Below are 23,807 nucleotides of genomic sequence, written 5' to 3'. Positions count from 1 at the left end.
AATTCGGCATCTCTGTCCATTTCTGCATGAAAACTATAAATAATTTTCCTTGATTTTCCTTTATATGTTTCTTTACCTACATATCTGACTTTTATCTCTTACCTTTGTTAAAGTTCAGGATGCACAAGAAGATGGTAAGCAATATACAACAGATAGCTAATAAATATGTGGGGTTATGGAGTTTTGGAACAGTTATGGGGGGTGGGTTAAGCTTTGCTAGCATTAGGGATGATGGAATGTGCTTTTGATTCATTCATGTTTAGTCCATCAGATATCTGGCTGGTAATGTAACAGATAAGTCCTCCATTGAACCAATCATTTAGCAATCTGATGTGAGACATTTTACACCCTTGAAAGGCATGATGTGACAGACATACCAGATGCTAGACTTTATGGGGTAAATTTTAACATACCGGCGGGATCGCTTCTGGTCGGGGGGGGGGGGGGTGGGGGGTCAATACACGGGTGGGAAACCGGGAAAGAATTTTCATGCTTTATCTCGAGCGATCGCGACTCAACTGAAGGCCCTTGATGTGACTTCCGGGTTTCGCGTCTCCAAGTTGCACAGCAGGTGTACTGTGCACCCGAATGATATGCTGGAACCTGGATTATTTAAAGGAACATTGCAGCCATGGGTTTTGAGGGAGAATGGAGAAATCCACAAACATGGAGCAGCAGAGAACGAGGTCAGTACCCTGGTTCAGTGACTCTTCACTGGAGTTGCTGTTCGCCAGTGGAGCAGGAGGGAAACATTGTACCCGGCAGATAGAAAGAAGCGCCCTGCCTCTGCCACCAAGAAGGCCTGGCTCGAGGTGATAGAGGAGGTGAGCAGCAGAAATACGGTCTCAAGGACCTGGGTGCATTGTAGGAAGTGCTTCAATGACCTAACCAGGTCAGGAAAAATGAGTACAGTTACTGATTCACCTACATTCTGTGGTGCACATTATCCCAACTCCTACTTCATCAAATCACTCCTCACACTCACTTAAAGCTCAATGTCAAGTTACTTTCACTTTCTGTGCAATTCCTCACCTCCCCATTTGTGCACCTACCGTTCCCACTCACCCCAATCCTGATGCAATGCGTCTGATAGACACCCTCTGATACATCTGTTTCATTGTCAGCCTGACCCAGGGTCATGCATCCATCGGGTGACCCCGTCACCTTCACTCACTCACACATCTGTACTTTCTCCACTTGTAGAAGACAGCGTAAAATGCAAGGGAGAGGAGCCGAACTAGAAGGGAGCCACCAGAAATAGTGGCCCTGGCAGAGGCGTAGGAGGAGGCTTTGGTGTTCAGCCGGATGCAAGAATGCCTGGCTGTCAGAGATGTCGAGACTGGCACCCCGCAAATGTCTGGTGACAGAACTTTAACATCCCTCACACACAACATGGATTGATGTTATCAATGATTGACCTGTTGCACACCTCAGTATGCTCATCGCAACATCAATTCTGCGATGATTCTTAGTATTACTGTATGTTCTCTTCAAGGATTGCTGAAGCAACAGCCGAACTGGATGAGGGCGATTCCCCAGAGGAGCTCCAGGCCTCTGAGGGCGCACCATCACATCTTAGCGAGCCATCCACCAGTGCAGATATTCACACCTCGGTAGGTCCTATTAGATAGTTAGTTGGGTTGTCACCTGGTGATTCACCACACACAAGTGAGCATGAGCAGACACTGGTGGCAGGGGCAGCTGTGGAGAGTCTGCGTCAGTGGGCGCACTCCTCTCCAAGCTCTGCTCAATGGACACAGATGCTGAACCCCAGGGCCATTCTTGAGAAAGAGAATGACAGAGGTACAGCTCCACCTTTGCGAGGTACTGGAAGACATGCCACGCACAGTCTCCACAATAGTGGAGAGGCTAGAGGAGACAACCTCCAGCAGTAGTGGAATGGTGGCACAGTTAAGTGTAGGAATATCTGCAATGGAGAGAATGGTAGCCTCCTTTGAGCTTCAAGCACGGCTCACAATTGAGTCCATTCAGGTCCTGACAACGGCTGTGCGGACTCAGGGTGAATAACATTGTGCCGCCTTAAACAGGCAGACAGATACTTTAGCAGTGGCCTTACAAGGCATCACAGATGTCCTCCAAGCTGTTGTCCAGCAGAGTGATGGGAGTGATGTGACCATGATCCTGAAGAGGGATGATGGCAAAAGGGGACATGGAGGTGGGGACTCCACTCAAATCGCTCCCATGTCTCACCCGTTGTCCCCTCCTCAACCAGTACCCGCAATGCTTCCTCCTCTCCCGATGGCTGAATCTGCCCCTGCACAGGTGCAGGTGGAACAGTCTTTGGCGGGGCCCACACGGGCTCCAAAACCCAGGGGGCGTAGGCCGAAAGCATCTCAGTATTCAGGACTGGAACCTGAGCAACCTACCGCTTCCTCTGCTGAAGCCACAAGGGATGCACTGAGTAGAAGTGGTAGGAAGAGGAAGGCAAAGGTTTAGTTATTACCAAGGGCATGAACAAGGGTGTCTGACACAATGTTATGTTTTTCATTTCTCTTTGATTTTTGATACTTTCACAATAAATATCATACTTGTCACCACCACTGCCACGTCTTGACCATTCTTGAGTCCCTTTCGTGAAAGCGGCCTTGCATGTGCCTCATCATGGATGGCAAGACTTAATGTTACCCTTTGGGCGCATTTACAAAAGGCGTATGTGTGGTTGTAGGACTGTTTTGTGCAAACAGGGTGGGGGAGGGGCGGGGGTCTGGTGTTGGAGGTGGTGGTCGTCATTCCAAGCGGTCTGACTAGTTCACTATCTTTGCAGATCTCCTTGTGAGAATCTATCAGATACGAGTGAGTCCCTGGCATCACAGGAGCTAGGTGTGTCGATGGGTTGCCCATCGTCCTCCTCCTCGTCCTCCTCCTCTTCAATGTTGCTGGCAGATGAGGATGCTTCATGAGCGCATTCGAGCTCCTCCACCAGTAACCCTCTCTGTTGAGCGATGTTATGCAGGATGCAACACACAACTATTATTCTACACACTCTCACCGGTGAGTACTGAAGGGCTCCCCCAGATCGATTCAGGCGCCTGAAGTGTATCTTCAGTATTCCTGTGGCTTGTTCAATGACAGACCTGGTGGTGATGTGACTGTCATTGTACCGCTGCTGTGCCTCGCTAGTGGGGTTTCTCAGAGGTGTCATAAGCCACGTCTGCAGGGGGTATCCCTTGTCTCCAAGGAGCCAGCCGTTAAGTTTGTTTTGTGCGTGGAAGAGGGCTGGGATGTTGGATTCACGTAAAACGAAGGAATCACGGCAGCTGCCAGGGAATTTGGCACACACCTGTAGAAACATCTTCCGGTGGTCGCAAACCAGCTGCACATTGATAGAGTGATGTCCCTTTCGGTTGATGAACATTCCAGGCTCATGTGCAGGTCCTCGGATTGCTACGTGTGCGCAATTAATTGCGCCCTGTACCTGTGGGAAGCCAGCCAGAGAGCGGAAACCCACTACCTTCTCAGTCTGGCTGATGTCGTCGATGGGGAAGTTGACAGTCGGATGCCCTGGCAAACAAGCCTTCTGTGACCAGTCGTATAGTTATGGGCAGACGACTGAGAGATCCTGGTGATGTCAGCGTAGCGCCCTGGAAGGATCCGGAGGTGAAGAAATTGAAGGCAGTGGTGACTTTAACTCCGACGGCAATACGTGTCACCAGCCCAGCCGAGAGCAGTGCTGCATGAAGAAGCCTGCAGATGTCTGCGACCACCTGGTGACTCAATCTGTGCCTTGGTATGCACTGCTCCTCAGAGAGGTCCAGGAAACTCAGCCTCTGTCTGTAGACCCTCTCACATGGGTAGTGCCTCCTGTGACCTCGGCCCCTCCATTGGTCCCCTCTCTGCTCTTCTGCAGGTCCTTGTGGTGCACCTCTGTCTTGTGAAGCTGTAACTCTCAGAACTGCACGCCGTGCCTGCCGCGGATGGTGATGTGCCTCCTCCTCAGATTTACTGTAGAATAAATCCAATGCGCTCCCCATCCTGATGATGTCAGTTTGAGGGGGTCCAAAATGTAGGTAAATATGTGTGAGCACAAGAATTCTGAGTGTGAACCAGGAAATCTCAGACTAGCACAAAGAACTCCCAGCCAAAGGTTTGTCTGAGAGAACTGATTGCCCTGATGCAAAAACTTACTTTTTCTTCACATGTGTCAATCACTGGTTTAAAGGTACAAATAAGGGCCGGCTACAACTCGCCTGCCTCCGTTTCCATGGCGTCTTTCAGAGGCCACCTGAGACACATCCAGAGGCAGTTAAAACGGCTTGTGTCGTTCAAACCACAAAAATTTAACATCTTTAAGTACTTTAAGTACCTCAATTGGCCCTTTAAATATTGGAGAGCCGGTGGCACTTCCGGGTTTCAGAAGCGCGCGCGTACCTTGACGCGTCTGGATCAAACCCGGAAGTCGGCCGGTTGGAGTCGGGATGTGGTCCTGACAATTTTCACTATCCACCCGCCCCCAACCCACCTGTGCATGTGTGTACACACACATAAATATATATATATATATATATATATAGATGTGTGTGTGTATCTATTAATTATTGTATTAAATACTATGGGGGAGACTTTCAACTTGCACCCAAAATAGTGCAAAGTAGGTGGGCTGACCGCATTGCTCACCCAATGAAGTCAGCTCAACAAAGTCAAACCCTTTTCAGCACTTTGAGTGATTTAATTGATTCATCTTTTTCTTTTTTTTTATTAATAGGTTCTCTAGCTCATTCAAGATTGCTTGTGGATTCTGCTGGCCATTCGGTACTGGCTGTTTTCATAAGTCCTTAGTGGTATCTCACTGGCAGTTTTTGAACCTCTTTGCATTTCATTTGTATGTTCGCTATCTCTTCTGTTCTTTTTACTGTTGTTTTATTTTGGGCCAACCAACAAAAGTGTTGCAGTGAAAGTGTGATGGTAGAAATGTGACAACATGAAATGTGACAAGCAGGAAATGTGAGCTATACATAATATAACATACATATAGATAGATAGCCTCAAGGAAAACCTGATTTTATGGTATTGATGGCAACAGGTACTTTTGCATATCACACGTTTCTGCGAATTAGGAAACCATTAATTCATAAACATTAAAAGATCTAATGAGGATCACCATAATTTTGAATGAAATGTAACAACATTTTAGATTTGTGAAGCTTCTTTGAAAGCTGATTTTTTTTCATTCATGGTACTGGTAATCCATACTAATTAAATCTGGATTTCATACTTAATCGTTTATCCTCTGGAGGATAATCAACAAAAAAAAATAATAATGTAAGCTTCTGTTCAGTGTCAACAATTCAATTAAAATTCAAGTGCATTTTCTTGCCTTTTTAAAATCTAGCCTGCAGAGTTTGGCCTTCTCCCCAAACTGCCACTTGCATTGTGTGTCAGCATCATAGAGTTCTCCTGGCAGCTTGTCCGGGTATTTGTACTCCTTTGCTGGCTTTGGTTCATCAGCAAGACAAGTTGCCTGGGAAGTGCTGCGTAAAAGTGGTTTAAAAAGATTAAACGTTGCAGTGCTTGCTGTATTTACAAAACTAAAAACACTTGTTTTTGGAGCAGCCTGCATGACTAACTGATTGGGCACAAGAACGTCATGCAATGAATTAACGTTAATAGAGCTCAAACTGATAATCATTGCTACAGTTTTAATTTCTCCACCCCCCCAAAATTCTAAACAGTGCAAAATATTTTAGCTCATTATTATAAAATTCACAACAATAGAAATCTTGTGATAATACTAACTTTTAAATATCTTATGGTAAAAGATTGGCTTAGACTAAATTAAAACTATACTTTAATTTTCATCTACTCCAATAATTAAGCTAAATATTACATTCACAAGCAATCCACTTGGAGAAGTTTTTACCTCCATTTTAAAGGCATCCATGTTATATACAACATTTTTTTTGTACAGCAGATGCGGTAACATACTGCAGCCAGAGAAAATTGTAAGGAAAGCCTGGAAAAGCTATGTCAGGGCACCTTCGTTTAACAAGTATCCTACACCTTAATGCAATCTCCAGCAATCTTATTTTGTGCGTGCAAGGGCAAGAGTTCGTAAGAACATAAGAAATAGGAGGAGTAGGCCATACGGTCCATCGAACCTGCTCCGCCATTCAATAAGATCATGGATGATCTTCGACCTCAACTCCACTTTCCCGTCCGATCTCCATATCCCTTGATTCCCTTAGAGTCCAAAAATCTATCGATCTCAGCCTTGAATATACTCAACGACTTAGCATCCACAGCCCTCTGGGGTAGAGAATTCCAAATATTCATGACCCTCTGAGTGAAGAAATTCCTCCTCATCTCAGTCCTAAATGTTCAACCCCTTATCCTGAGATTATTTCCCCTAGTTCTAGACTCTCCAGCCAGGGGAAACATCCTGCCAGCATCTACCCTGTCGAGCTCTGTCAAGTTCCAATGCAGTGTAATTGTCTGAGAGCGAGGTCCACACACATTCAGTGCCATATATAAAGCAAATTAAGTAAAATATTCTGCAGTCAACACTTGGAGTAAGACAAACTTTACACCCCACCAACTTATTAAATCATTCAAGAAGATATGGCCTTTACTTAGTATTTTCACCAAATTTGTAATTACAAACTGATGATGAAGGTTAAAAACATTTCTCAGCATGCCACAAATCTGTTTAAATAGTTACATCCCTCCTACGGAAATAATCCATCTGGTAAACATGTGTCAAACAGATTATTTGAGTGGACAAGATGGGGCTTTGGTTTGGACCCAAGGTTCTGGCATCTGTGCTACCTTTTCTTTAGTAATTGTATATGGGAATTACACATCTATAGGTAGGGGGTTAAAGCTAGGTGGAGATTCTTGGCATTATTTGGAACCTTACCTTATTTAATCAGGAGGCCCACTTCATATTTTAAGCAGCCAATTCCTCAGTTTTATTAGTAGTGAACATCTACTAGCTGAAATGTTTTAATAATTTAGATTTTTATCAATATTTAGAAACTAAACCATAATACACATTTATTTATATAAAATCAAATTACATTGCTGAAAGAATAGTCATTGTAAGTCATGTAATTTACAAGCATAATGTCAGATTAAGGAAGTGTTTAATGCCCTGTTTGATTTGAATGTGGCATTAACTCCACACTGGTAATAAGATGCTAGTATAAAAACAGTTCTGAAAGTAGTAAAAGGAAACTATATTCTAAAGACATGGTTTCAAAGTCTTTCAAACCTATTACATGTTAATCAGTGCCCATTATCCATACTAGTATCAACTCACATATATCAACACTTCTTCACAATGTACGTACACACACACCATGGCACTGTCTTACTCAGCATGTACAAGAACAGAGCACAGTCAAGATGGAGTGAGTTTTAGTTTTGAATTATGGTGTAAACGGGCCATCAGCAAATGTTGTCCAAAGTGTGGTAACTTCCAGAGATGGTGGGTGCTTGGGTAGGTAAGTGTAGAACAACCAATCAGTGCAATAACTGTACATTCTAACTCGGAGCACTTTCTTGATCATATAAAGTAAAAGTTTACTCCAAAAATAATATGGGGTTGCAACCAAGATTACAAATTTAAATATATCAAAAACTCTATGTAGACCAATATTGTTAGATAATAGAAAAGTGATTATTAATAAAACACCTGAATTTATATAGTGCCTTATTAAGTCAACTTGTCTCCAATGACTTCACATATAGCGAGTAATTTTCTGACTTGGTTCTCAGTGGGGATCCTTGGCTGACAGGAGTGCATATCAGAAATTCAGGTGTGAAATTAATTTAAATGGTCGGAAAATCATGCATCATGTGCCCAAATATCCGTTATGTGCCCCCAGGTGGCAAGGCTTCTCGCGACAGTTCAAAGTTAGATAATTACCTCTAGAATGAATTATTATAATTCTACATATGAATTGAGTTAACTTAGGCTTATTCTTTGTAGGATATAAGGGGCTAGACACATTGTTTAAATGCATCAAGGCATGCAGTAAATCAAGTCTGTACCTCAGAAACTTGTATAAATATTGCCGACTGCAGGCTGACCATGAGAAGACCCCATTGTGGCCTGCAAGTGTTGGTGACATGATATTGCCCTCTGACTTCTTGCATACATTCCCTTCTCCATCGTGAATCATACCAAAACTAGGAGGAAAATGGGAAGTTTAGGTTAAAAAAAATCACTGCATTTTCCAGAATGTTTGACATTCAGACAACCTTTGTATTCTCAGCTGTTACACAGAATAGGAAGAAGGGATACATCTCTAAACACCAATATTGATTTCTTGGTTCAGGGGAAAACATTTTCTGTAAAGAATAAAAGATATTCCATCAAAACACTGTTAATTAGGAGATAAAAATGCACAGTCCAATGTTAATTTCCACTCATTTTGAGACAGTCGACAATACATAAATGTTCAATTTTAAAAACATTATAGTTGCATGTTTTGCAAAGTATCAGATTTTATTTTGTTCAGCAATTCTTCCTCAAACTAATTGCAATAACAAACTCATCTCCCAAACAGAATAATTTAAACATTTAATTATAAATGCAGTGAATTGGAACCAATAGACCGACATTTCTGTACTAAAATAAAATATATAAATGAATAGTTTATTTGTTTCAGGCACAATGCAAATTAGAAAAGATTTCCTATGTTCAGTGCTCAAAAAAAGTACAGGACCAGACTCAAAAGAACACTGAACAGTACTGACTGTACACAGAAAAGTTAAATACATTAAAAAGATACATTTAATTGAAACAAGTTGAGTTTGAGATTCTGTGAGGTATAAATTAGTCTTGGGCAGTGGTGCGAAACGGGCGACAGCGAAACGACTGCCCGAGTTACACTCTGCCCAATTGTCTTTTCGATTAAAGATAATCAGGTGGAGTACAAAACGGGCGGCCCGTTCGCTAGCGCCCGAGATGAATCTACACCAAAAAAAGACACTTTGTGTAATAAATTGGATAGCCAACTGGTGAAGGATAGAATACTAGAGCCTGGTCTTCAGTTGCTTCTAAGCCTTTATTCACAGAGATCACCTTCACACACACACACACACCACACCCTTGATAAGCTCACCTATAAAAAAGGTACAAGAGAGTCCCCAATTGACACACACCACCTGAATACAATTAGCACTCATTGATATAAATCACATGATACAATTAACATTTTGTTCTCTTGCCCTTTCTTGGATTTCACTGGGAAAAAATACCATTACCACTTATTATAGGCTTGAAAGGGATTTCAACAATCTCTGGGTAGCAACAAGTTACCAGCCTGTTTGCTCTATAAACATAATTTCAACTGGAACACTTAGCCAGTGGATTACGGTCTTCTAAAGCAAAATTGACAGATTACTGCAGTGCTATTTACTCGGATGCCAGAATCTATTTATTTCAGTGAATTGTTATATTACTTTGTTGCAGTTTTTTTTCATATTTCTAAAAGGCAAAGGATTTTTAAAATCAGTTTGAAAAAAAAGCCTAGAAACGAGAAAGTTTGTGAGAATTCTTTATTTTTGTTGTGTGGCACATACGCTTTGATTTTGCCATTAAAAATGAACTTCACAAGAACAGGAATTTTATTTGCCCTTTCTTTTCATTACTATATGTATCTTCATGTCTCTGCAAGTAAATAAAATTGCATAAGGTACTGTACTTTTCAATTATCAGTATGACAGGCACATTACAAATCTCTCATTGGGGAGTGCGACCATTACATTTACAAGACTGTTCATTTTGGAAACATTTTTAATCTTTAACAATCCTCCTTGGGCTCCTGACTTAGATTGACATGAACCAAGTGTAACAGACTGGAAGTAGAGCAGAAATCACAAATGCCAATACTAGGTGGGAGCTTCATTATAATGTAACAATGGTGCAGAAAGGACACGTGGGCCTAAATTTTAACCCGGAAGAATGGGTGGGTTGGGGGCGGGGGCAGTAAAAATTTTATAAATCTAAATCCGACCCCCAATCTGCCCACTTCTGGTTTTAATGGAGGCGGGGCGAGGGGGCGGATGACCACCCTGCTCTCAGGAAGCGGGTCGGTCACTGAAAGCTTTCTAGGAGGCTGCGGGCCTCCATTTTAACAGCTTTTTCATTTTTAACTCCTGGAGGCCGGGACTCCTGGGCCTTCTACTTCGCCCGAACCAGCAGTTAAGTGCCTTCATCGCACTGCTTGTGGGATCGGAGGAGCAGGAGTACTTCCCCCAGGCCCAACAAGCCTACCTGCAGCGATTCCCCTCCCCCCCCCCCCACTATCTCCGACTCCCCCCGCCACCGATGACTCCGGACCCCTCTGATGACCCCCAATGACTCCCGGCCCCAACCCCCCCCACCCCGATGACCCCCGACCCACACCCCCAATGACTCTCGACCCACCCCGACGGACTCCCAACCCCAACTTCCCCCCTCGATGACTGATCGCCCCCCCACTCCTCAATCTAAGACTTACCTTCTCGCATCCGCTTCCTTCCCCTTCTCCGGTCCAACTGACAGCCAGCCTGTTAATCAGGCTGGCCTATTGGGTGGGAAACAGACAAAAAAAATAAAAGACGTCCTTACTTCAAAATTGTAAGGATGTCCGGGAAACCCGGAAGTACGGGTTTCCTGTCAGGATATCCCCCCCAACCCTCCCGCCCTCTTCCCAACTCCATGTTAAAATTTAGATTGTGATATGACAGTTTGGGTGCCAGGAATGCACTCAATCTTAATTTTGCCCATACAAAATTGGCGTCCTGAGTTGCTAGCTGCTGTGCTGGTGTCAGCTGTGGCTCAGTGGTAGCACTCTTGCCTGAGTCAGAAGGTTCTGGGTTCAAGACCCACTCCAGAGACTTGAGCACAAAATCTAGGCTGACACTCCAGTGCAGCACTGAGGGAGTGCTTCATTGTCGGACGTGCCGTCTTTTGGATGAGGCATTAAACCGAGGCCCAGTCTACCCTCTCAGATGGATATAAACGATCCCATGGCACTATTTCAAAAAAGAGCAGGGGCGTTCTGGCCAATATTTATCCCTCAGCCAACATTACTAAAACAGATGATCTGGTCATTATCACTTTGCTTTCTGTGGGACTTTGAGCGCAAAGTGGCTGCTGCGTTTCCTACATTAAAACAGTGATTACACTTCAAAGTATTTAATTGGTTGTAAAGCACTTTGGGACATCCCGAGGTCATGAAAGGCGCTATATAAATGCAAGTCTTTCTTTTTATTTGAAGCATTTGTCATTTAAAGTCACACAGGGTAAGTAGCACTGAAGTTTTTGTAGACTGTATTTCAGGTGGTTTTCTGGAAGTTTTCTCGATAGTATTTTTTCCACACTTGATGCCTTAAATGCTTTTGTGGCAAGGGTTTCCTGCACTGCAATTTTTAATTATTTCCCTAAAATTTTGCAAATCCCTCTTTTTTTTTCCGAAGGGGAGGAAAAGCAATGGAGAGATGCCGAGCAGGTGGGATTTCATAAGGGGAGGCCTTCCTCTACCCTATTGTTACCCTCCAACCCACATATACAGGTAGAGGCAATGTGACAATAAAGAAGCATTTTTGACTTAATTAATTGGTTTCTTTATTCTAGGCTAGGTACACACAGGGTTAATTCTGTTAGCAGTTTCTGCAAGGTATGTGAGTACACATTTCGATCTGGTGGGACAAAAGTCAATTAATATGCATTTGAGTTTGTATTTCTGTCAAACAGAGATTATTATGTCCATTGATTATGGAGTCATCGGTATCAATTTGTTGACAACTGGATTATTACAGTAGCAAATCAGTCACATGGCCAATCTGTCTTATAAAGTACCGTTTCAATGGGTGTGAGACATACGGGCCCCAATTTTAAGGGCCTCCACCCAGTGGAAACGGAGCAGTAGCACCTCGAAAAATCACGATTAAGCACTTGCTGCCCCTCTTTCCGCTACTGATCTGTCAACCACCATTTTCATTGAGGTCTTCACATGGGCAGTTCAGGTGGGAGCCTACTTATAATATCTAATCGGGGTCCTATAACGTACATAGGATCCCCACACAATTTTGAGGTTCCAATGGGTGGAGTGTGAACCATGCATCCTCTGTTCATTGATACCAGGTGTTAAGAAACTTAAGCAGCATTCCTTAAATGGACCGCTCAGAAAAAGGTGAGTACAAGTTTTGTCAGATATCTTGTGAGGCCAGGAGGATTTTGTGTTCCTCCTGGGCCCCAAAAAATCTTCTGCCCTGCTGCTGGCCTGTCTGCGCCCTCTCCCCACTTTAATATGTCACTTCTGGCTCAGATATGTGGAACAGCGACCCAGAATTCCTGCACCCTCCTCTTGACCTATGAACTGACAGCGAGCACTGGCACATTGCTTACAGTTTGCTGTTAGTACACAAATCAGACCCGATCTTCAAAATGGCTTAGGGCTCTCAGCAAGGATTTTGAAGGCCAACAACATTTTTGCCCTATATACAAGCACTTATCTTGAAGTGGCTGGATCCTTTTAAGTTTTCCTAGCAGCACTTAATGACCAGTGGACTCCATGCAGGCATGTGGCTGACTCCCACTTGCTTCTGGACCTGAACCTAAAGTAGGACACCGTGTCATAGCATAATAAGTAATTAGATATTGTAAAATTCCACTCATTATTAGAATACCATGGGCCCGATATTAGGAGGGAGGCGGGGTTGGCAGTGAGGGTTCGATTGGGAGTATGGGTATCGCGCCCAGTGAAATCGGGGTGCTCCGCACGCGATCGCAGCCTAATTGAAGGTACTTACCTTGGCTTCTGGGTGTCCCATTCCAGACCTGCGCAGCGGGCGCACTGCGCACCCACATCACAGGCTGTCAGCAGGAGGGGCCCTATTTAAAGGGGCAGTCCTCCAATGCTCCTCCTGCAGCAAACAACCAATTTAGGAGCATGGAGCAGGTCAGAGGCAAGGCTGCTCCAGGGTTCTCTGACTCCTCACTCCAGGTGCTGCTCGATGGAGTGAGGAGGAGGAGGGAAATTTTGTTCCCATCTGATGGGAGGAGGTGGCCTCCCTCTGCCACCAAGAAGGCCTGGCTCGAGATGGCAGAGGTGGTCACCAGCAGCAGCAATGTCTGCCGAACAGGGGTCCAGTGCAGGAAGCGCTTTAATGACCTAACCAGGTCAGCCAAAGTGATTATACTTACGCATTCTCCGTCTTCCACATCACCTCCACCACCACACAACTCCTTCTGCACTTCCACTACAATGCTCTCGCATCACTCCTCACACCCATAACCATCATCCTCACCTTGCCTGAACTTACTCACCGCCCCAGTTCCCATTCGAACACTACTACGCAACCCAATCCTCATATAATCTCATGGCTATGTCTCACATGCACCCTCCCATGCATCTCCCTCACGCTCTCCCCCACCCACACCAATGCATGCAGCAGGTCACTGTGCAACCATCACTCAATCATGCCTCTGTGTTTTGCCTTGTTAGGAGAAGAGATGCCAGAATGCCCGGGAGAGGGCATGGACCGGAGGGGGCCCGCCACACCAGGTGGTCTTAATGGATGCGGAACAGCAGGCATTGGAAGTAAGCCGGAACCTGGAGTGCCTGTCCATGGCGGACGCCGAGACTGGGAGTGCACAAGCGGCTGGTGACAGAAATCTAACACTCAGCACTCATGATAGCGAATGATCTTAGCATTACTTGGCATCTGCAGCTCCTCAACATCTGTCCACATGCTTAATATTGCTTTCTGTTCTCTTGCAGGGCTATCTGCGACCACTGTGACTCCGGAGGGCGATTCCTCAGAGGACCTGCCGGCCTCTAAGGGTGCATCGTCACATCTGAGCCAGCCATCCACCAGTACAGATACACACATCTCAGTGGGTCCCCGTCCTCACTTATTTGGGCTTGCACATAGTGAGTCACCACGCACATGTGAGCACGAGCAGACCCTAGTGGCAGGGGCAGCCGTGGAGAGTCCACGTCTGTGGGAGCACTCTTCTCCAGGCTCTGCTCAGCTGGACCCAGATGCTGAACCCTGGGGGCCAGCCATGAAAAGGAGAGTCATCGAGGGCCAGCAGCACATTGCCGAGGTACTGGAACAGTTGCCAGGCGCACTCTCCACAATCACGCAGAGGATGGAGGAGTCCAACTCCTGCATGCGTGGAATACTGTCACAGGGACGTGAAGGCATCTCTGAGATAGTGTCGCGGGTAGGTGCGGGAATGTCTGCAATGAAGCAATGGTGAGCCTCCATCAAGCTTCACGCACGGCTCAACAATAAATCCATTCAGGCCCTGACAACGGCCGTTCGGATTCAGGGTGAGCAACATTCTGCCGCCTTAAACAGATACATTACAACTGGCCTTCCAAGGAGAGGGATGATGGTGAAAGGGGACATGGAAGTGGGGACGCCACTCAAAGCGCTCCCACGTCTCACCCATTGCGCCCCTCTCAACCAGTACCCATAATGCTGTCTCCTCTCCAGGTGGCCGAGTCTGCATCTGCACAGGTGGAGCAGTCTTTGGAGGGGCCCTCATGGGCACTGAAACCCAGATTGCATCTGCGCAAAGCATCTCATCGGTCAGGGCATGGACAAGAGCATCCTGCCACTACCTCTGCTGAAGCCACAGGGGTAGCACCACGTAGGGGTTCCTGTAAACATAAGGCAAAGGTTTTGTGAGCAAAATGGGGATGCACAAGGGTGTATGACAGAATGTCATGTTTTTGATTTACTTTCGTTTGTTTTGCAAAGCACATTAAAATTTGTTATCACCACTACTGCCACATCTTTGCAAATCTTGTCTGGTTTGTGCAATAATGCCCTTTCCTGAGGATCACCATGAAGACCCACACCTGATGCCACCCATTGTGTCACTGCAGAGTGGGTGCAGGTGTATTTGCAGGGCTCCTATGTGCAGACGACTGAGACACGTCGGCTATGTCCCCGGTGGCACCCTGGAAGGATGCGGAGGAGAAGTTGTTGAGGGCAGTGGTGACTTTTGACAGCGACAGGTAAGAAGATGGTGCTCGGGCCAGCCAGGAGCAGCTCGGCATGAAGGAGGCTGCAGATGTCCACAACTACGTGTCAAGTGACTCTGAGCCTCTGTGTGCACTGCTCCTCAGAGAGGTCTAGGAAGCTGAGCCTCGGTCTGTAGACCCTGTAGTGAGGGTAGTGCCTTCTGCGATGCATCTCTCTCTGTGGTTGCCCTCCCTCCTGCTGTGCAGGTGGATGTGTCCAGCACTGTGTTGTGGAACTCCACGTGTCAGAGGTGGACGGAGTGGCCGGCGAGGCTGGTGATGCTGTTCGTCCTCTGAGGAGGTCATGACTGCAGCTATGGCGGTCCCCATCCGGAAGATGTACGTTTGAGGGGGTCCGCAAGGTAGGTAAATGTGTCTGCACACTGAGGTTGCAAGTTGGTGAATTTTAGTGATAGGAGGAGGGTGGTGGAGGCCAAACTTTGTCCAAAGTGACAGAGTGGCCTTCTGCAATGAGTGAGGGTCTTCCCCCCACCTGTCCAATGGACCTTTGCAGCTCCCACAGGCTGGTGGCTGCAACACGTCTATTTCAACTGGGAGTGTTTCCCCCAGTACGGGAAACACGCTCAGTTTGGATGGAAATCCCACCCCTACTAAAATATCCTCCCAATCAGGTCTGCTAACGACCTGAAGTATCAAAATAATTGGTTTAATTGAGATCCCGCCGGCTTTAATTGCCAGTGGGAGTCCCACATGCGGGGGCTGTGCGCACATCTAAGCGCGTCATTGGGGAACCCGGAAGTGGGCGGGTTGGAGCCGGGCTCCGGACCCGCCCTGGGAATCCCCAATTTTCGGACCCCCCCCCGCCACAAATGCACCCGCTTGGCCATCCTAGAATCGACCCCCATTATTCTGTTTGAAAATTATGGCCCGGAATTTCCTCAGAGCTGCTCTTACTCCGCCACCGTAACTTTGCGGGAAATGCAGCGGAAACCCCGCTCACATGTGTAAACAGGGATTCTACCACACCTCTGGCAAAGTTACAGCAGCGGAGCGGGAAGGAAAATTTGGTCTATGATCCCATAACTGCTACAGGGTATATATTGTGGTATGTATTAATGATTTGGACTTGAATGTGGTGGGCATGATCAAGAAGTTTGCAGATGATACAAAAGTTGGCCATGTGGTTGATAGTGGAGGAAAGCTGTAGACTGCAAGAAGATATAAGAACATAACAGCATAAGAAATAGGAGCAGGAGTAGGCCATACGGCCCCTCGAGCCTGCTACGTCATTCAATCAGATCATGGCTGATCTTCGACCTGAACTCCACTTTCCCGCCCGATCCCCATATCCCTTGATTCCCCTAGAGTCCAAAAATCTATCTATCTCAGCCTTGAATATATTCAATGACTCAGCATCCACAGCCCTCTGGGGTAGAGAATTCCAAAGATTCACAACCCTCTGCGTGAAGAAATTCCTCCCCATCTCAGTTTTGAATGGCCGACCCCTTATCCTGCGACTACGTCCCCTAGTTCTAGACTCTCTAGCCAGGGGAAACAATCTCTCAGTATTTACCCTGTCAAGTCCCCTCATAATCTTATGTGTTTCAATGAGATCACCTCTCATTCTTCTAAACTCCAGAGAGTACAGGCCCATTCTACTCAACCTCTTTTCATAGGACAATCCTCTCATCCCAGGAATTAATATAGTGAACCTATGTTGCACCGCCTCCAAGGCAAGTATTTCCTTCCTTAAATATCAATAGACTGGTCAGGTGGGCAGAAAAGTGACAAATGGAATTCAATCCAGAGAAGTGTGAGGTAATGCATTTGGGGAGGGCAATCAAGGCAATGGAACACACAATAAACGAAAGGATGCTGAGAGGTGTAGAGGAAAAAAGGGACCTTGGAGTGCATGTCCACAGATCCCTGAAGGGAGTGGGACTGGTAGATAAGGTGGTTAAAAAGGCATAAGGGATACTTTCCTTTATTAGCCAAGGCATAGAATATAACAGCAGGGAGGTTATGCTAGAACTGTATAAAATATTGGTTAAGCCACAGCTTGAGTACTGCGTACAGTTCTGGTCACCACATTACAGGAAAGATGTGATTGCACTACAGGGGGTATAGAGGAGATTTACGAGGCTGCTGCCAGGGCTGGAAAATTTCAGCAATGAGAAAAGATTGGATAGGCTGGGGTTGTTTTCTTTGGAACAAAGGAGGCTGAGGGGAGATTTAATTGAGGTATATAAAATTATGACAGGACTAGATAGAGTAGACAGGGAGGACCTATTTCGTTTAGTAGAGGGTCAATGACCAGGGGGCATAGATTTAAAGTAATTGGTAGAAGGATTAGAGGGTAGCTGAGGAAAATCTTTTCACCCAGAGAGTGGTGGGGGTCTGCAACTCAGTGCCTGAAAGGGTGGTAGAGGCAGAAACCCTCAACTTATTTAAAAAGTACTTGGATGTGCACTTAAAGTGCCGTAACTACAGGGCTACGGACCAAGTGCTGGAAAGAGGGATTAAGCTGGATAGCACTTTTTTGGTCGGCGCGTACACAATGGGCCGAATGGCCTCCTTCTGTGCCGTAGCTTTCTATGATTCTAGGGCTGATTCTAGGGTATGCTTGAAGTGTCAGTTGGTATTGAAATAGATTAAAACATAAATGCACCCCCCAGGTGTAGTACTGAACAATACAGACCAGAAAGTCCCAAATTCAATGCTTGGTCTGTTGTGAGTTAGCTGATCTCAGCCACAGAAGCAGTTGGTACATTATAATTACCCTCAGTGCCCCTGGGCTGGGGAGAGAGGATAAAAAAGTCAATCAGAGTTTTCACTCCTGATTGCCAACCAGGGGAGTCTGCTGAGTAAGGACAGGATTGGGCTTGGCTATGATTTTCCCCAAAGTGAACAGCATGTTGACAGTCACTGCCCAGGCTCACACATGATGAATGGTCTCTTGAGTGAGGTACCAGAGGACGGCTGCATCTAGGGCACTGCAACCCAGCAAGAGTCAGCACTTCAGGAGAGGAGAAAGGGAAAGGAGAGAACAGGTGGAAAAGATGAACAGAAATCTTCTCCACAAAAAATATGGTGCAACACATTGTTCAATGTATTACTGCACCATGATTTTAGCTCCAGCAGTGCACAAGCAATCATTTTTTTTATTTTTAGTGAACATGCTTGCATTCCAATGACAAGTGTTGACACATGGATTGGATTTCCATGGATAAATAGTTCAGAATGTGTGGCTCTGTCAGTAAATGAGAAATCTTCAGCAATTTGGCTGAAAAACACAGTTAGGTGCATGAAAAACAGCCCAAATTTTTCTATTCCAAAATTTAACAAATTACACTCCTATAAAACAGTAATTTCACATTTGCATGTGTGAAGGACCCCCTGCAAAGATTAACATACTCCCACGGGCCCTTGCAAAATTTGATACACGCTCTGTCCTCATTTCCTAATTTAAGAAAATCACTCATTGTACTTCTTTGCCTTGTTCAAACTCATCTCTGTTCATCTGAAATGGAACTAAGCTGCAGATTCAAAAGTCTAAAATAAAGAAGTAAACAGTCCTCAGCTCTCGGATCATGCATATTCAGGGATTTACTCAGGTACATAAGTGTGCTCATTGTAATCCTGAGACCACAATAAGTATTGCAGATGTGGGAATCCTATAGAATCCATTATGATAATATCCGAGCCAGATCCTTGATGAGCCTGCAAAAATTAGAATTCTGCTCAATTTGACCAAAATAATATGGCCCACTGATAGCACAATGCCAGCCATCTAGCCAGATGGTTCCAGGGCACTTTGCCCACTTAACTTTGATGTTGATGAAAATCAATGAAGTTGATTTTAGTTCACCCTGCAAGGCTAGATGGAGCACCTGAGTATGGCAGAATGCTTCAGCTTGAGGGAGAAGGAACAGTGGAATAACTCTTCCCATTGCAAGTGGACTTTCTAACTGTCATTGACAGAACAGCACAGATGGAGGTCATGCATAAATTCATCAGCAGAGTATCCTCCTGTACCTGCAGAAGGTTGCACAATTGTTAGCATCTCCTGTATGGAGCACATGGGAAAAGGGGAAGGCAGAATGATCAAACAAAGTTAAAAAGTTGGAAGGGGGAAATCTTTCAGGAGTGAAGTTCCTCTTTTGATGAAGAATAAGTCAATCCCAGATTTTTTCATAATTAAAAATCCTCTAATCCTTAGATTTCAAGGTACATATTCCCTCAATTTCCATTAAAAGAGGAATGTCGGACTTCAGTCTCACTTCCCTTTACAAAATATTAATCAGATCATTTAAAATGATTGATTTTGGAAAATTTTTTAAAATATGGGTGTTCTTTCCCCATAGCCCTGTAATTTTTTTTCCCTTCAAGTATTTATACAATTCCCTTTTGAAAGTTACTATTGAATCTGCTTCCACCAGCCTTTCAGGCAGGGCATTCCAGATCATTACAACTCGCTGCGTTAAAAAATGTTTCCTCATGCCACCTCTGGATCTTTTGACGATCACCTTAAATCTGGGTCATCTGCTCTGGTTATTGACCCTTTTGCCACTGGAAACAGTTTCTCATTATTTACTCTACTGTTCATGATTTTGAACACCTCTATCAAATCTCCTCTTAACCTTCTCTGCTCTAAGGAGAACAACCTCAGCTTTTCCTATCTCTCCACATAACTGAAGTCCCTCGTCCCTGGTACCATTCTAGTAAATCTCTTCCACTCCCTCTCTAAGGCCTTGACATCTTTCCTGATATGCGGTGCCCAGAATTGAACACAATACTCCAGCTAAGGCCTAACCAGTGTTTTATAAAGGTTTAGCATAACTTCCCTACTTTTGTACTCTATACCTCTATTAATAGAGCCCAGGATCCCATATGCTGTTTTAAAAAACTTCTCAACCTGTCCTGCCACCTTCAAAGATTTGTGTACATACTTCCCCAGGTCTCTTTGTTCCTGCATCCCCTTTAAAATTGTACCATTTAGTTTATATTGTCTCTTCTCATCCTTCCTATCAAATGTATCACTTCACACTTCTCTGTGTTAAATTTCATCTGCCAGGTATCTGCCCATTTCACCAGTCTGTCGATGTCCTCCTGAAGTCTGTTACTATCCTCCACCTTGTTTATACTACATTTCCGAGTTTTATGTCATCTGCAAACTTTGAAATTATACCCTCTATACCCAAGTCCAGGTCATTAATGTATATAAAAGAGCAGTGGTCCTAGTACTGACCCCTGGGGAACACCACTGTATACTTCCCTCCAGTCTGAAAAACAACCATTCACCACTACTCTCTGCTTTCTGTCCCTCATCCAATTTTGTATCCACATTGCCACTATCCCTTTAATCCCATGGGCTTTAATTTTACTAACAAGTCTATTACGTGGTACTTTATCAACTGCAAGTCCATTGACACAACATCAACCGCACCACCCTCATCAACCCTCTCTGTTATTTAATAAAAGAACTCAATCAAGTTAGTCAAAAACGATTTACCTTTAACAAATTGGTACTGACTTTTCCAAGTGTCAATTAACACTGTCCTGGATTATTGTTTCTAAATGCAAAGATATATCATATTGAATAATCTGACAGGTGATCTTACTTGTGTCCAGACTCGTGAGCGATTGTAAACGCCAGTCCTAATCCCGTGTCTTCGTTGATAGTACAACTGCGGTATTTGCTACACATCCCACTAATAGGTGCAAAACCTAGGGAGGGAAACAAAGTACATCTTGGAAAAAATAAATCAGTATTATAGTGTGTACTAACCCCCTTGTTCTATCTTCTCAACTGAGCAACTACAAGGGTGTAGCTTTTATCTCCCAAATCAATGTTAAAATCAGTACTCTTTTTGCAAAAATCGTCTGTTTGCATTCTTTTAGAACTGATATTATTAAAATTGTATTTGCTATCTCAGCATTCCTCAAATATCTAAATTTCTAATTTTCTTTCAAGGAAGCAATTGTTAACATAGAAACATAGAAAGTAGGAGCAGGAGTAGGCCATTCGGCCCTTCCAGCCTGCTCCGCCATTCAATATGATCATGGTTGATCCTCTATCTCAATACCATATTCCCGCTCTCTCCCCATACCCCTTGATGCCTTTAAAGATCTGTGCTATGTTTCATGATGGTTCAAAATACACTATAATACAAATCCCAACTATAACAGTAGATAAACGGTGACCAATTCATAAAACAGGTTTTTAAACTTAAGATTCATGACTGATTAAAGATATTGCTTCAATAACTGAATTACTGGGTTTATTTCACAAGTGTGAAGGCTATAATGTCATTCTCGTGAATTTATTAAACTCAGCATTACACCAATATAATAAATGATCATGTATCTATTAACAGTTTGGATGTTACAAAATTGTTATTCATTGTTTTTTCAAGTGTTCAAGCATAAATGGAAATGGAATTACTCAGTGCATAGAAAGTGTGCCAAATGAAAGTTAATTATTTGTCCCTTTTCTTTTATAAATGCATTTTCAGGAACAAACTTCACTCTTCTTTCTGTGAGCTTGGATATATTATAATTAATGCACAATTATTAGCTAATCAGAATGTAATAATGCTGCTGAGCCACTTAATGAGCTCAGATGTGCAAAAGCTGGCTTATGCTATTGTGTACAGGGCATGCGCCTAGTGCTGCTTGTGTAAGAAACCTGATGTATCCACAAGGCCCTGCATTAGTTTTCACTTCTAAAAAAAATGAAGCCTGTAGTAAAATATTATTTATGGGAGGGCTCCTTGCTCTCTTTTCCATGTGGCTCTGTTACAAGTTTCTTCCTTAGCTTTTCTCTCAGGTACAGTGGTGCTCGTCGCTCCTGTAAATGTTACATTTGCTCAAACCACCCAATATCCAATTAAATGATTGTGTAACTCAGGGATCCAACACTAGGACCCCTTTGTGATCTGAACTGGATATCATGCATTTTGCACATGTTCTCATGTGCATCTCCAATCTTTTTGAAGGCCGACTGAAAAATGGTTGATGAGACGAGGCGCTTAATTTCACAGGTATCGAGTGAGTTTAGAGTGTAACATTCAAAGCAAATTCCACTTCACTAAATCTCACTTCAATTCTCGAGAAATGTAAACAAAATAATAAACCATGTGCCCTGTCCCTTTCATGGACTTGCTTTTGGCATAACCTTTCTTTCTATAAGCATTCTACCTGTAAATGCTGACCTGCAAAAACAGCCCTACAATCTTCTGAGAACTTTGTATTTCTCCAATTCTTGTCTCTTGTGCAGCCTGGAATCTCTTTGCCCCACCATTGTCTGTTGTGCCTACGGCCATCTAGACCCAATGCTCGGGAATTCCCTTCCTAAATCCCAGGACTCTCCACTTCACTCTCATCATTTAAGGCCTTCCTTGAAACCCACCTCTTTCACCAAGCTTTTAGTCACTCCTCCTAATATTTCCTACTTTGACTCGGTGTCGATTTTTGTCTGATTACACTTCTGTGAAGCTCCTTGGGATGTTTTTCTACATTAAAGGTGTTATATAAATGCAAGTTTTGTTGTTGTTGTTGTTCACAGGTTGTGCTGAATTGAGAGACAGTGGGATCGATTTTCAGCTTCAGAACATGGATGGTAATCTGACAGAGCAGATCGCCCACCCATTATAGAACCTGCCTGATTTTCATTCCGTTGATTTCAACAGAATGAAAATCTGATGGGTTTCATAATGGGTGGACGATCCATTCTGCCAGGTTACCATCCATGCAATGAAGTTGAAAATTTACCCCAGTAAAGACAATGTTACAACCGATGAGTATGCCTATCCTCATGCATCCTTTTTGAATGTCTATACTGTATGAAAAAGTAAAATTTAATCATGCTGTATTAATAATGGATTAATTATCAGCAGGTGCAGTAAATTTTGGCACAATGAAATCTTAATACATTCATGAAATTGTGTAATACTATTGCTCTGCCTTCCCGTGTGAAGATATAGAGTACATTATCCTCTATAGGTGCCCATTGGAAACTTCAGGAGTGTTGTCCCTGTGAGGAAACAGCTGCCCTTACTTTTTCTCTTCACTTACATGCAGGCATAGGCCTGGAACTGGCTGGGCCGTGTGCCTCAAAAAATCAGGAGGAAATTGGAGCGCAGCTTCCTGCAACTGCACCTGGGGCTCTGATATTCAAGCCGAGAGCAGCAGCCAGAAGGCCCCATGTGCCTTAAATTGTCCTTAGAGACAGGTTAAAAGTAAAGTGCCAAACTCCTTCTTGTCTTCAGCCTGCCCCCATGATCCCTGTAAATCCTCTGGTTAGGTGTTTGGGGCCAGGCCCTATTTCCAGCTAACACCAGCTTAATGAAAACTTCATACACAGAGAAATTTCAGCCCCAAAGTGAGGAAAGGAAGGAGTCTTGGAGATAGAGATTAGAATGTTATGGTGATTACATGCAGTATATTTCCCTCCTTAAGAGCAAGCATTTGCCTCAATCTTCATGTAGTCTTACTCTCCTCACATCATGGGTACAATATCTTATTTTATTTCAATCAGCTATGATTTTGAAGTCTGAAATACAGGGTCAGCTTTGAGAGCTATCTGCTCTCTTTACAGTTAACTGCAGCTGCATTCTATTATGCCATTTAATAGAAAAACAAAGTCTTGTTTCACTGTTAGTGGGTACCGCAAAACAATACCAATAGATTTAGTAATAATAATATAGAAATAGTAATAGAATCTTCAGCATATTATCCAATATACAACATTTGTATTTCACATTTAAAGCCTACGATGGAACTGATTGATGGAGGGTAATGGTGCAGAACTGAACTATTTTACTGGAAAGGACTCATAATTCATAAGCAGCTTAC

The 23,807-nt window shown here is 44.0% G+C and overlaps 1 protein-coding gene across 1 annotated transcript in view; it reads right to left on the bottom strand.

Moving 5' to 3' along the window:
- The window catches only part of LOC137333636 (A disintegrin and metalloproteinase with thrombospondin motifs 16), a 208,233-nt gene that overhangs the window by 99,790 nt on the left and 84,636 nt on the right, over positions 1-23,807 (bottom strand). Inside the window, exons 8-10 of the mRNA XM_067997884.1 lie at positions 20,573-20,678; positions 8,011-8,148; positions 5,336-5,489 (exon numbers count right to left, since the gene is read on the bottom strand). Of these exons, the coding sequence (XP_067853985.1) occupies positions 5,336-5,489; positions 8,011-8,148; positions 20,573-20,678 (398 nt within the window). The remainder of the gene's footprint in view (positions 1-5,335; positions 5,490-8,010; positions 8,149-20,572; positions 20,679-23,807) is intronic.

This window comes from Heptranchias perlo, chromosome 2 (assembly GCF_035084215.1).
Source record: "Heptranchias perlo isolate sHepPer1 chromosome 2, sHepPer1.hap1, whole genome shotgun sequence".
In the NCBI taxonomy this organism is placed as follows: domain Eukaryota; kingdom Metazoa; phylum Chordata; class Chondrichthyes; order Hexanchiformes; family Hexanchidae; genus Heptranchias; species Heptranchias perlo.
This window is presented reverse-complemented; position numbering and strand designations above follow the sequence as displayed.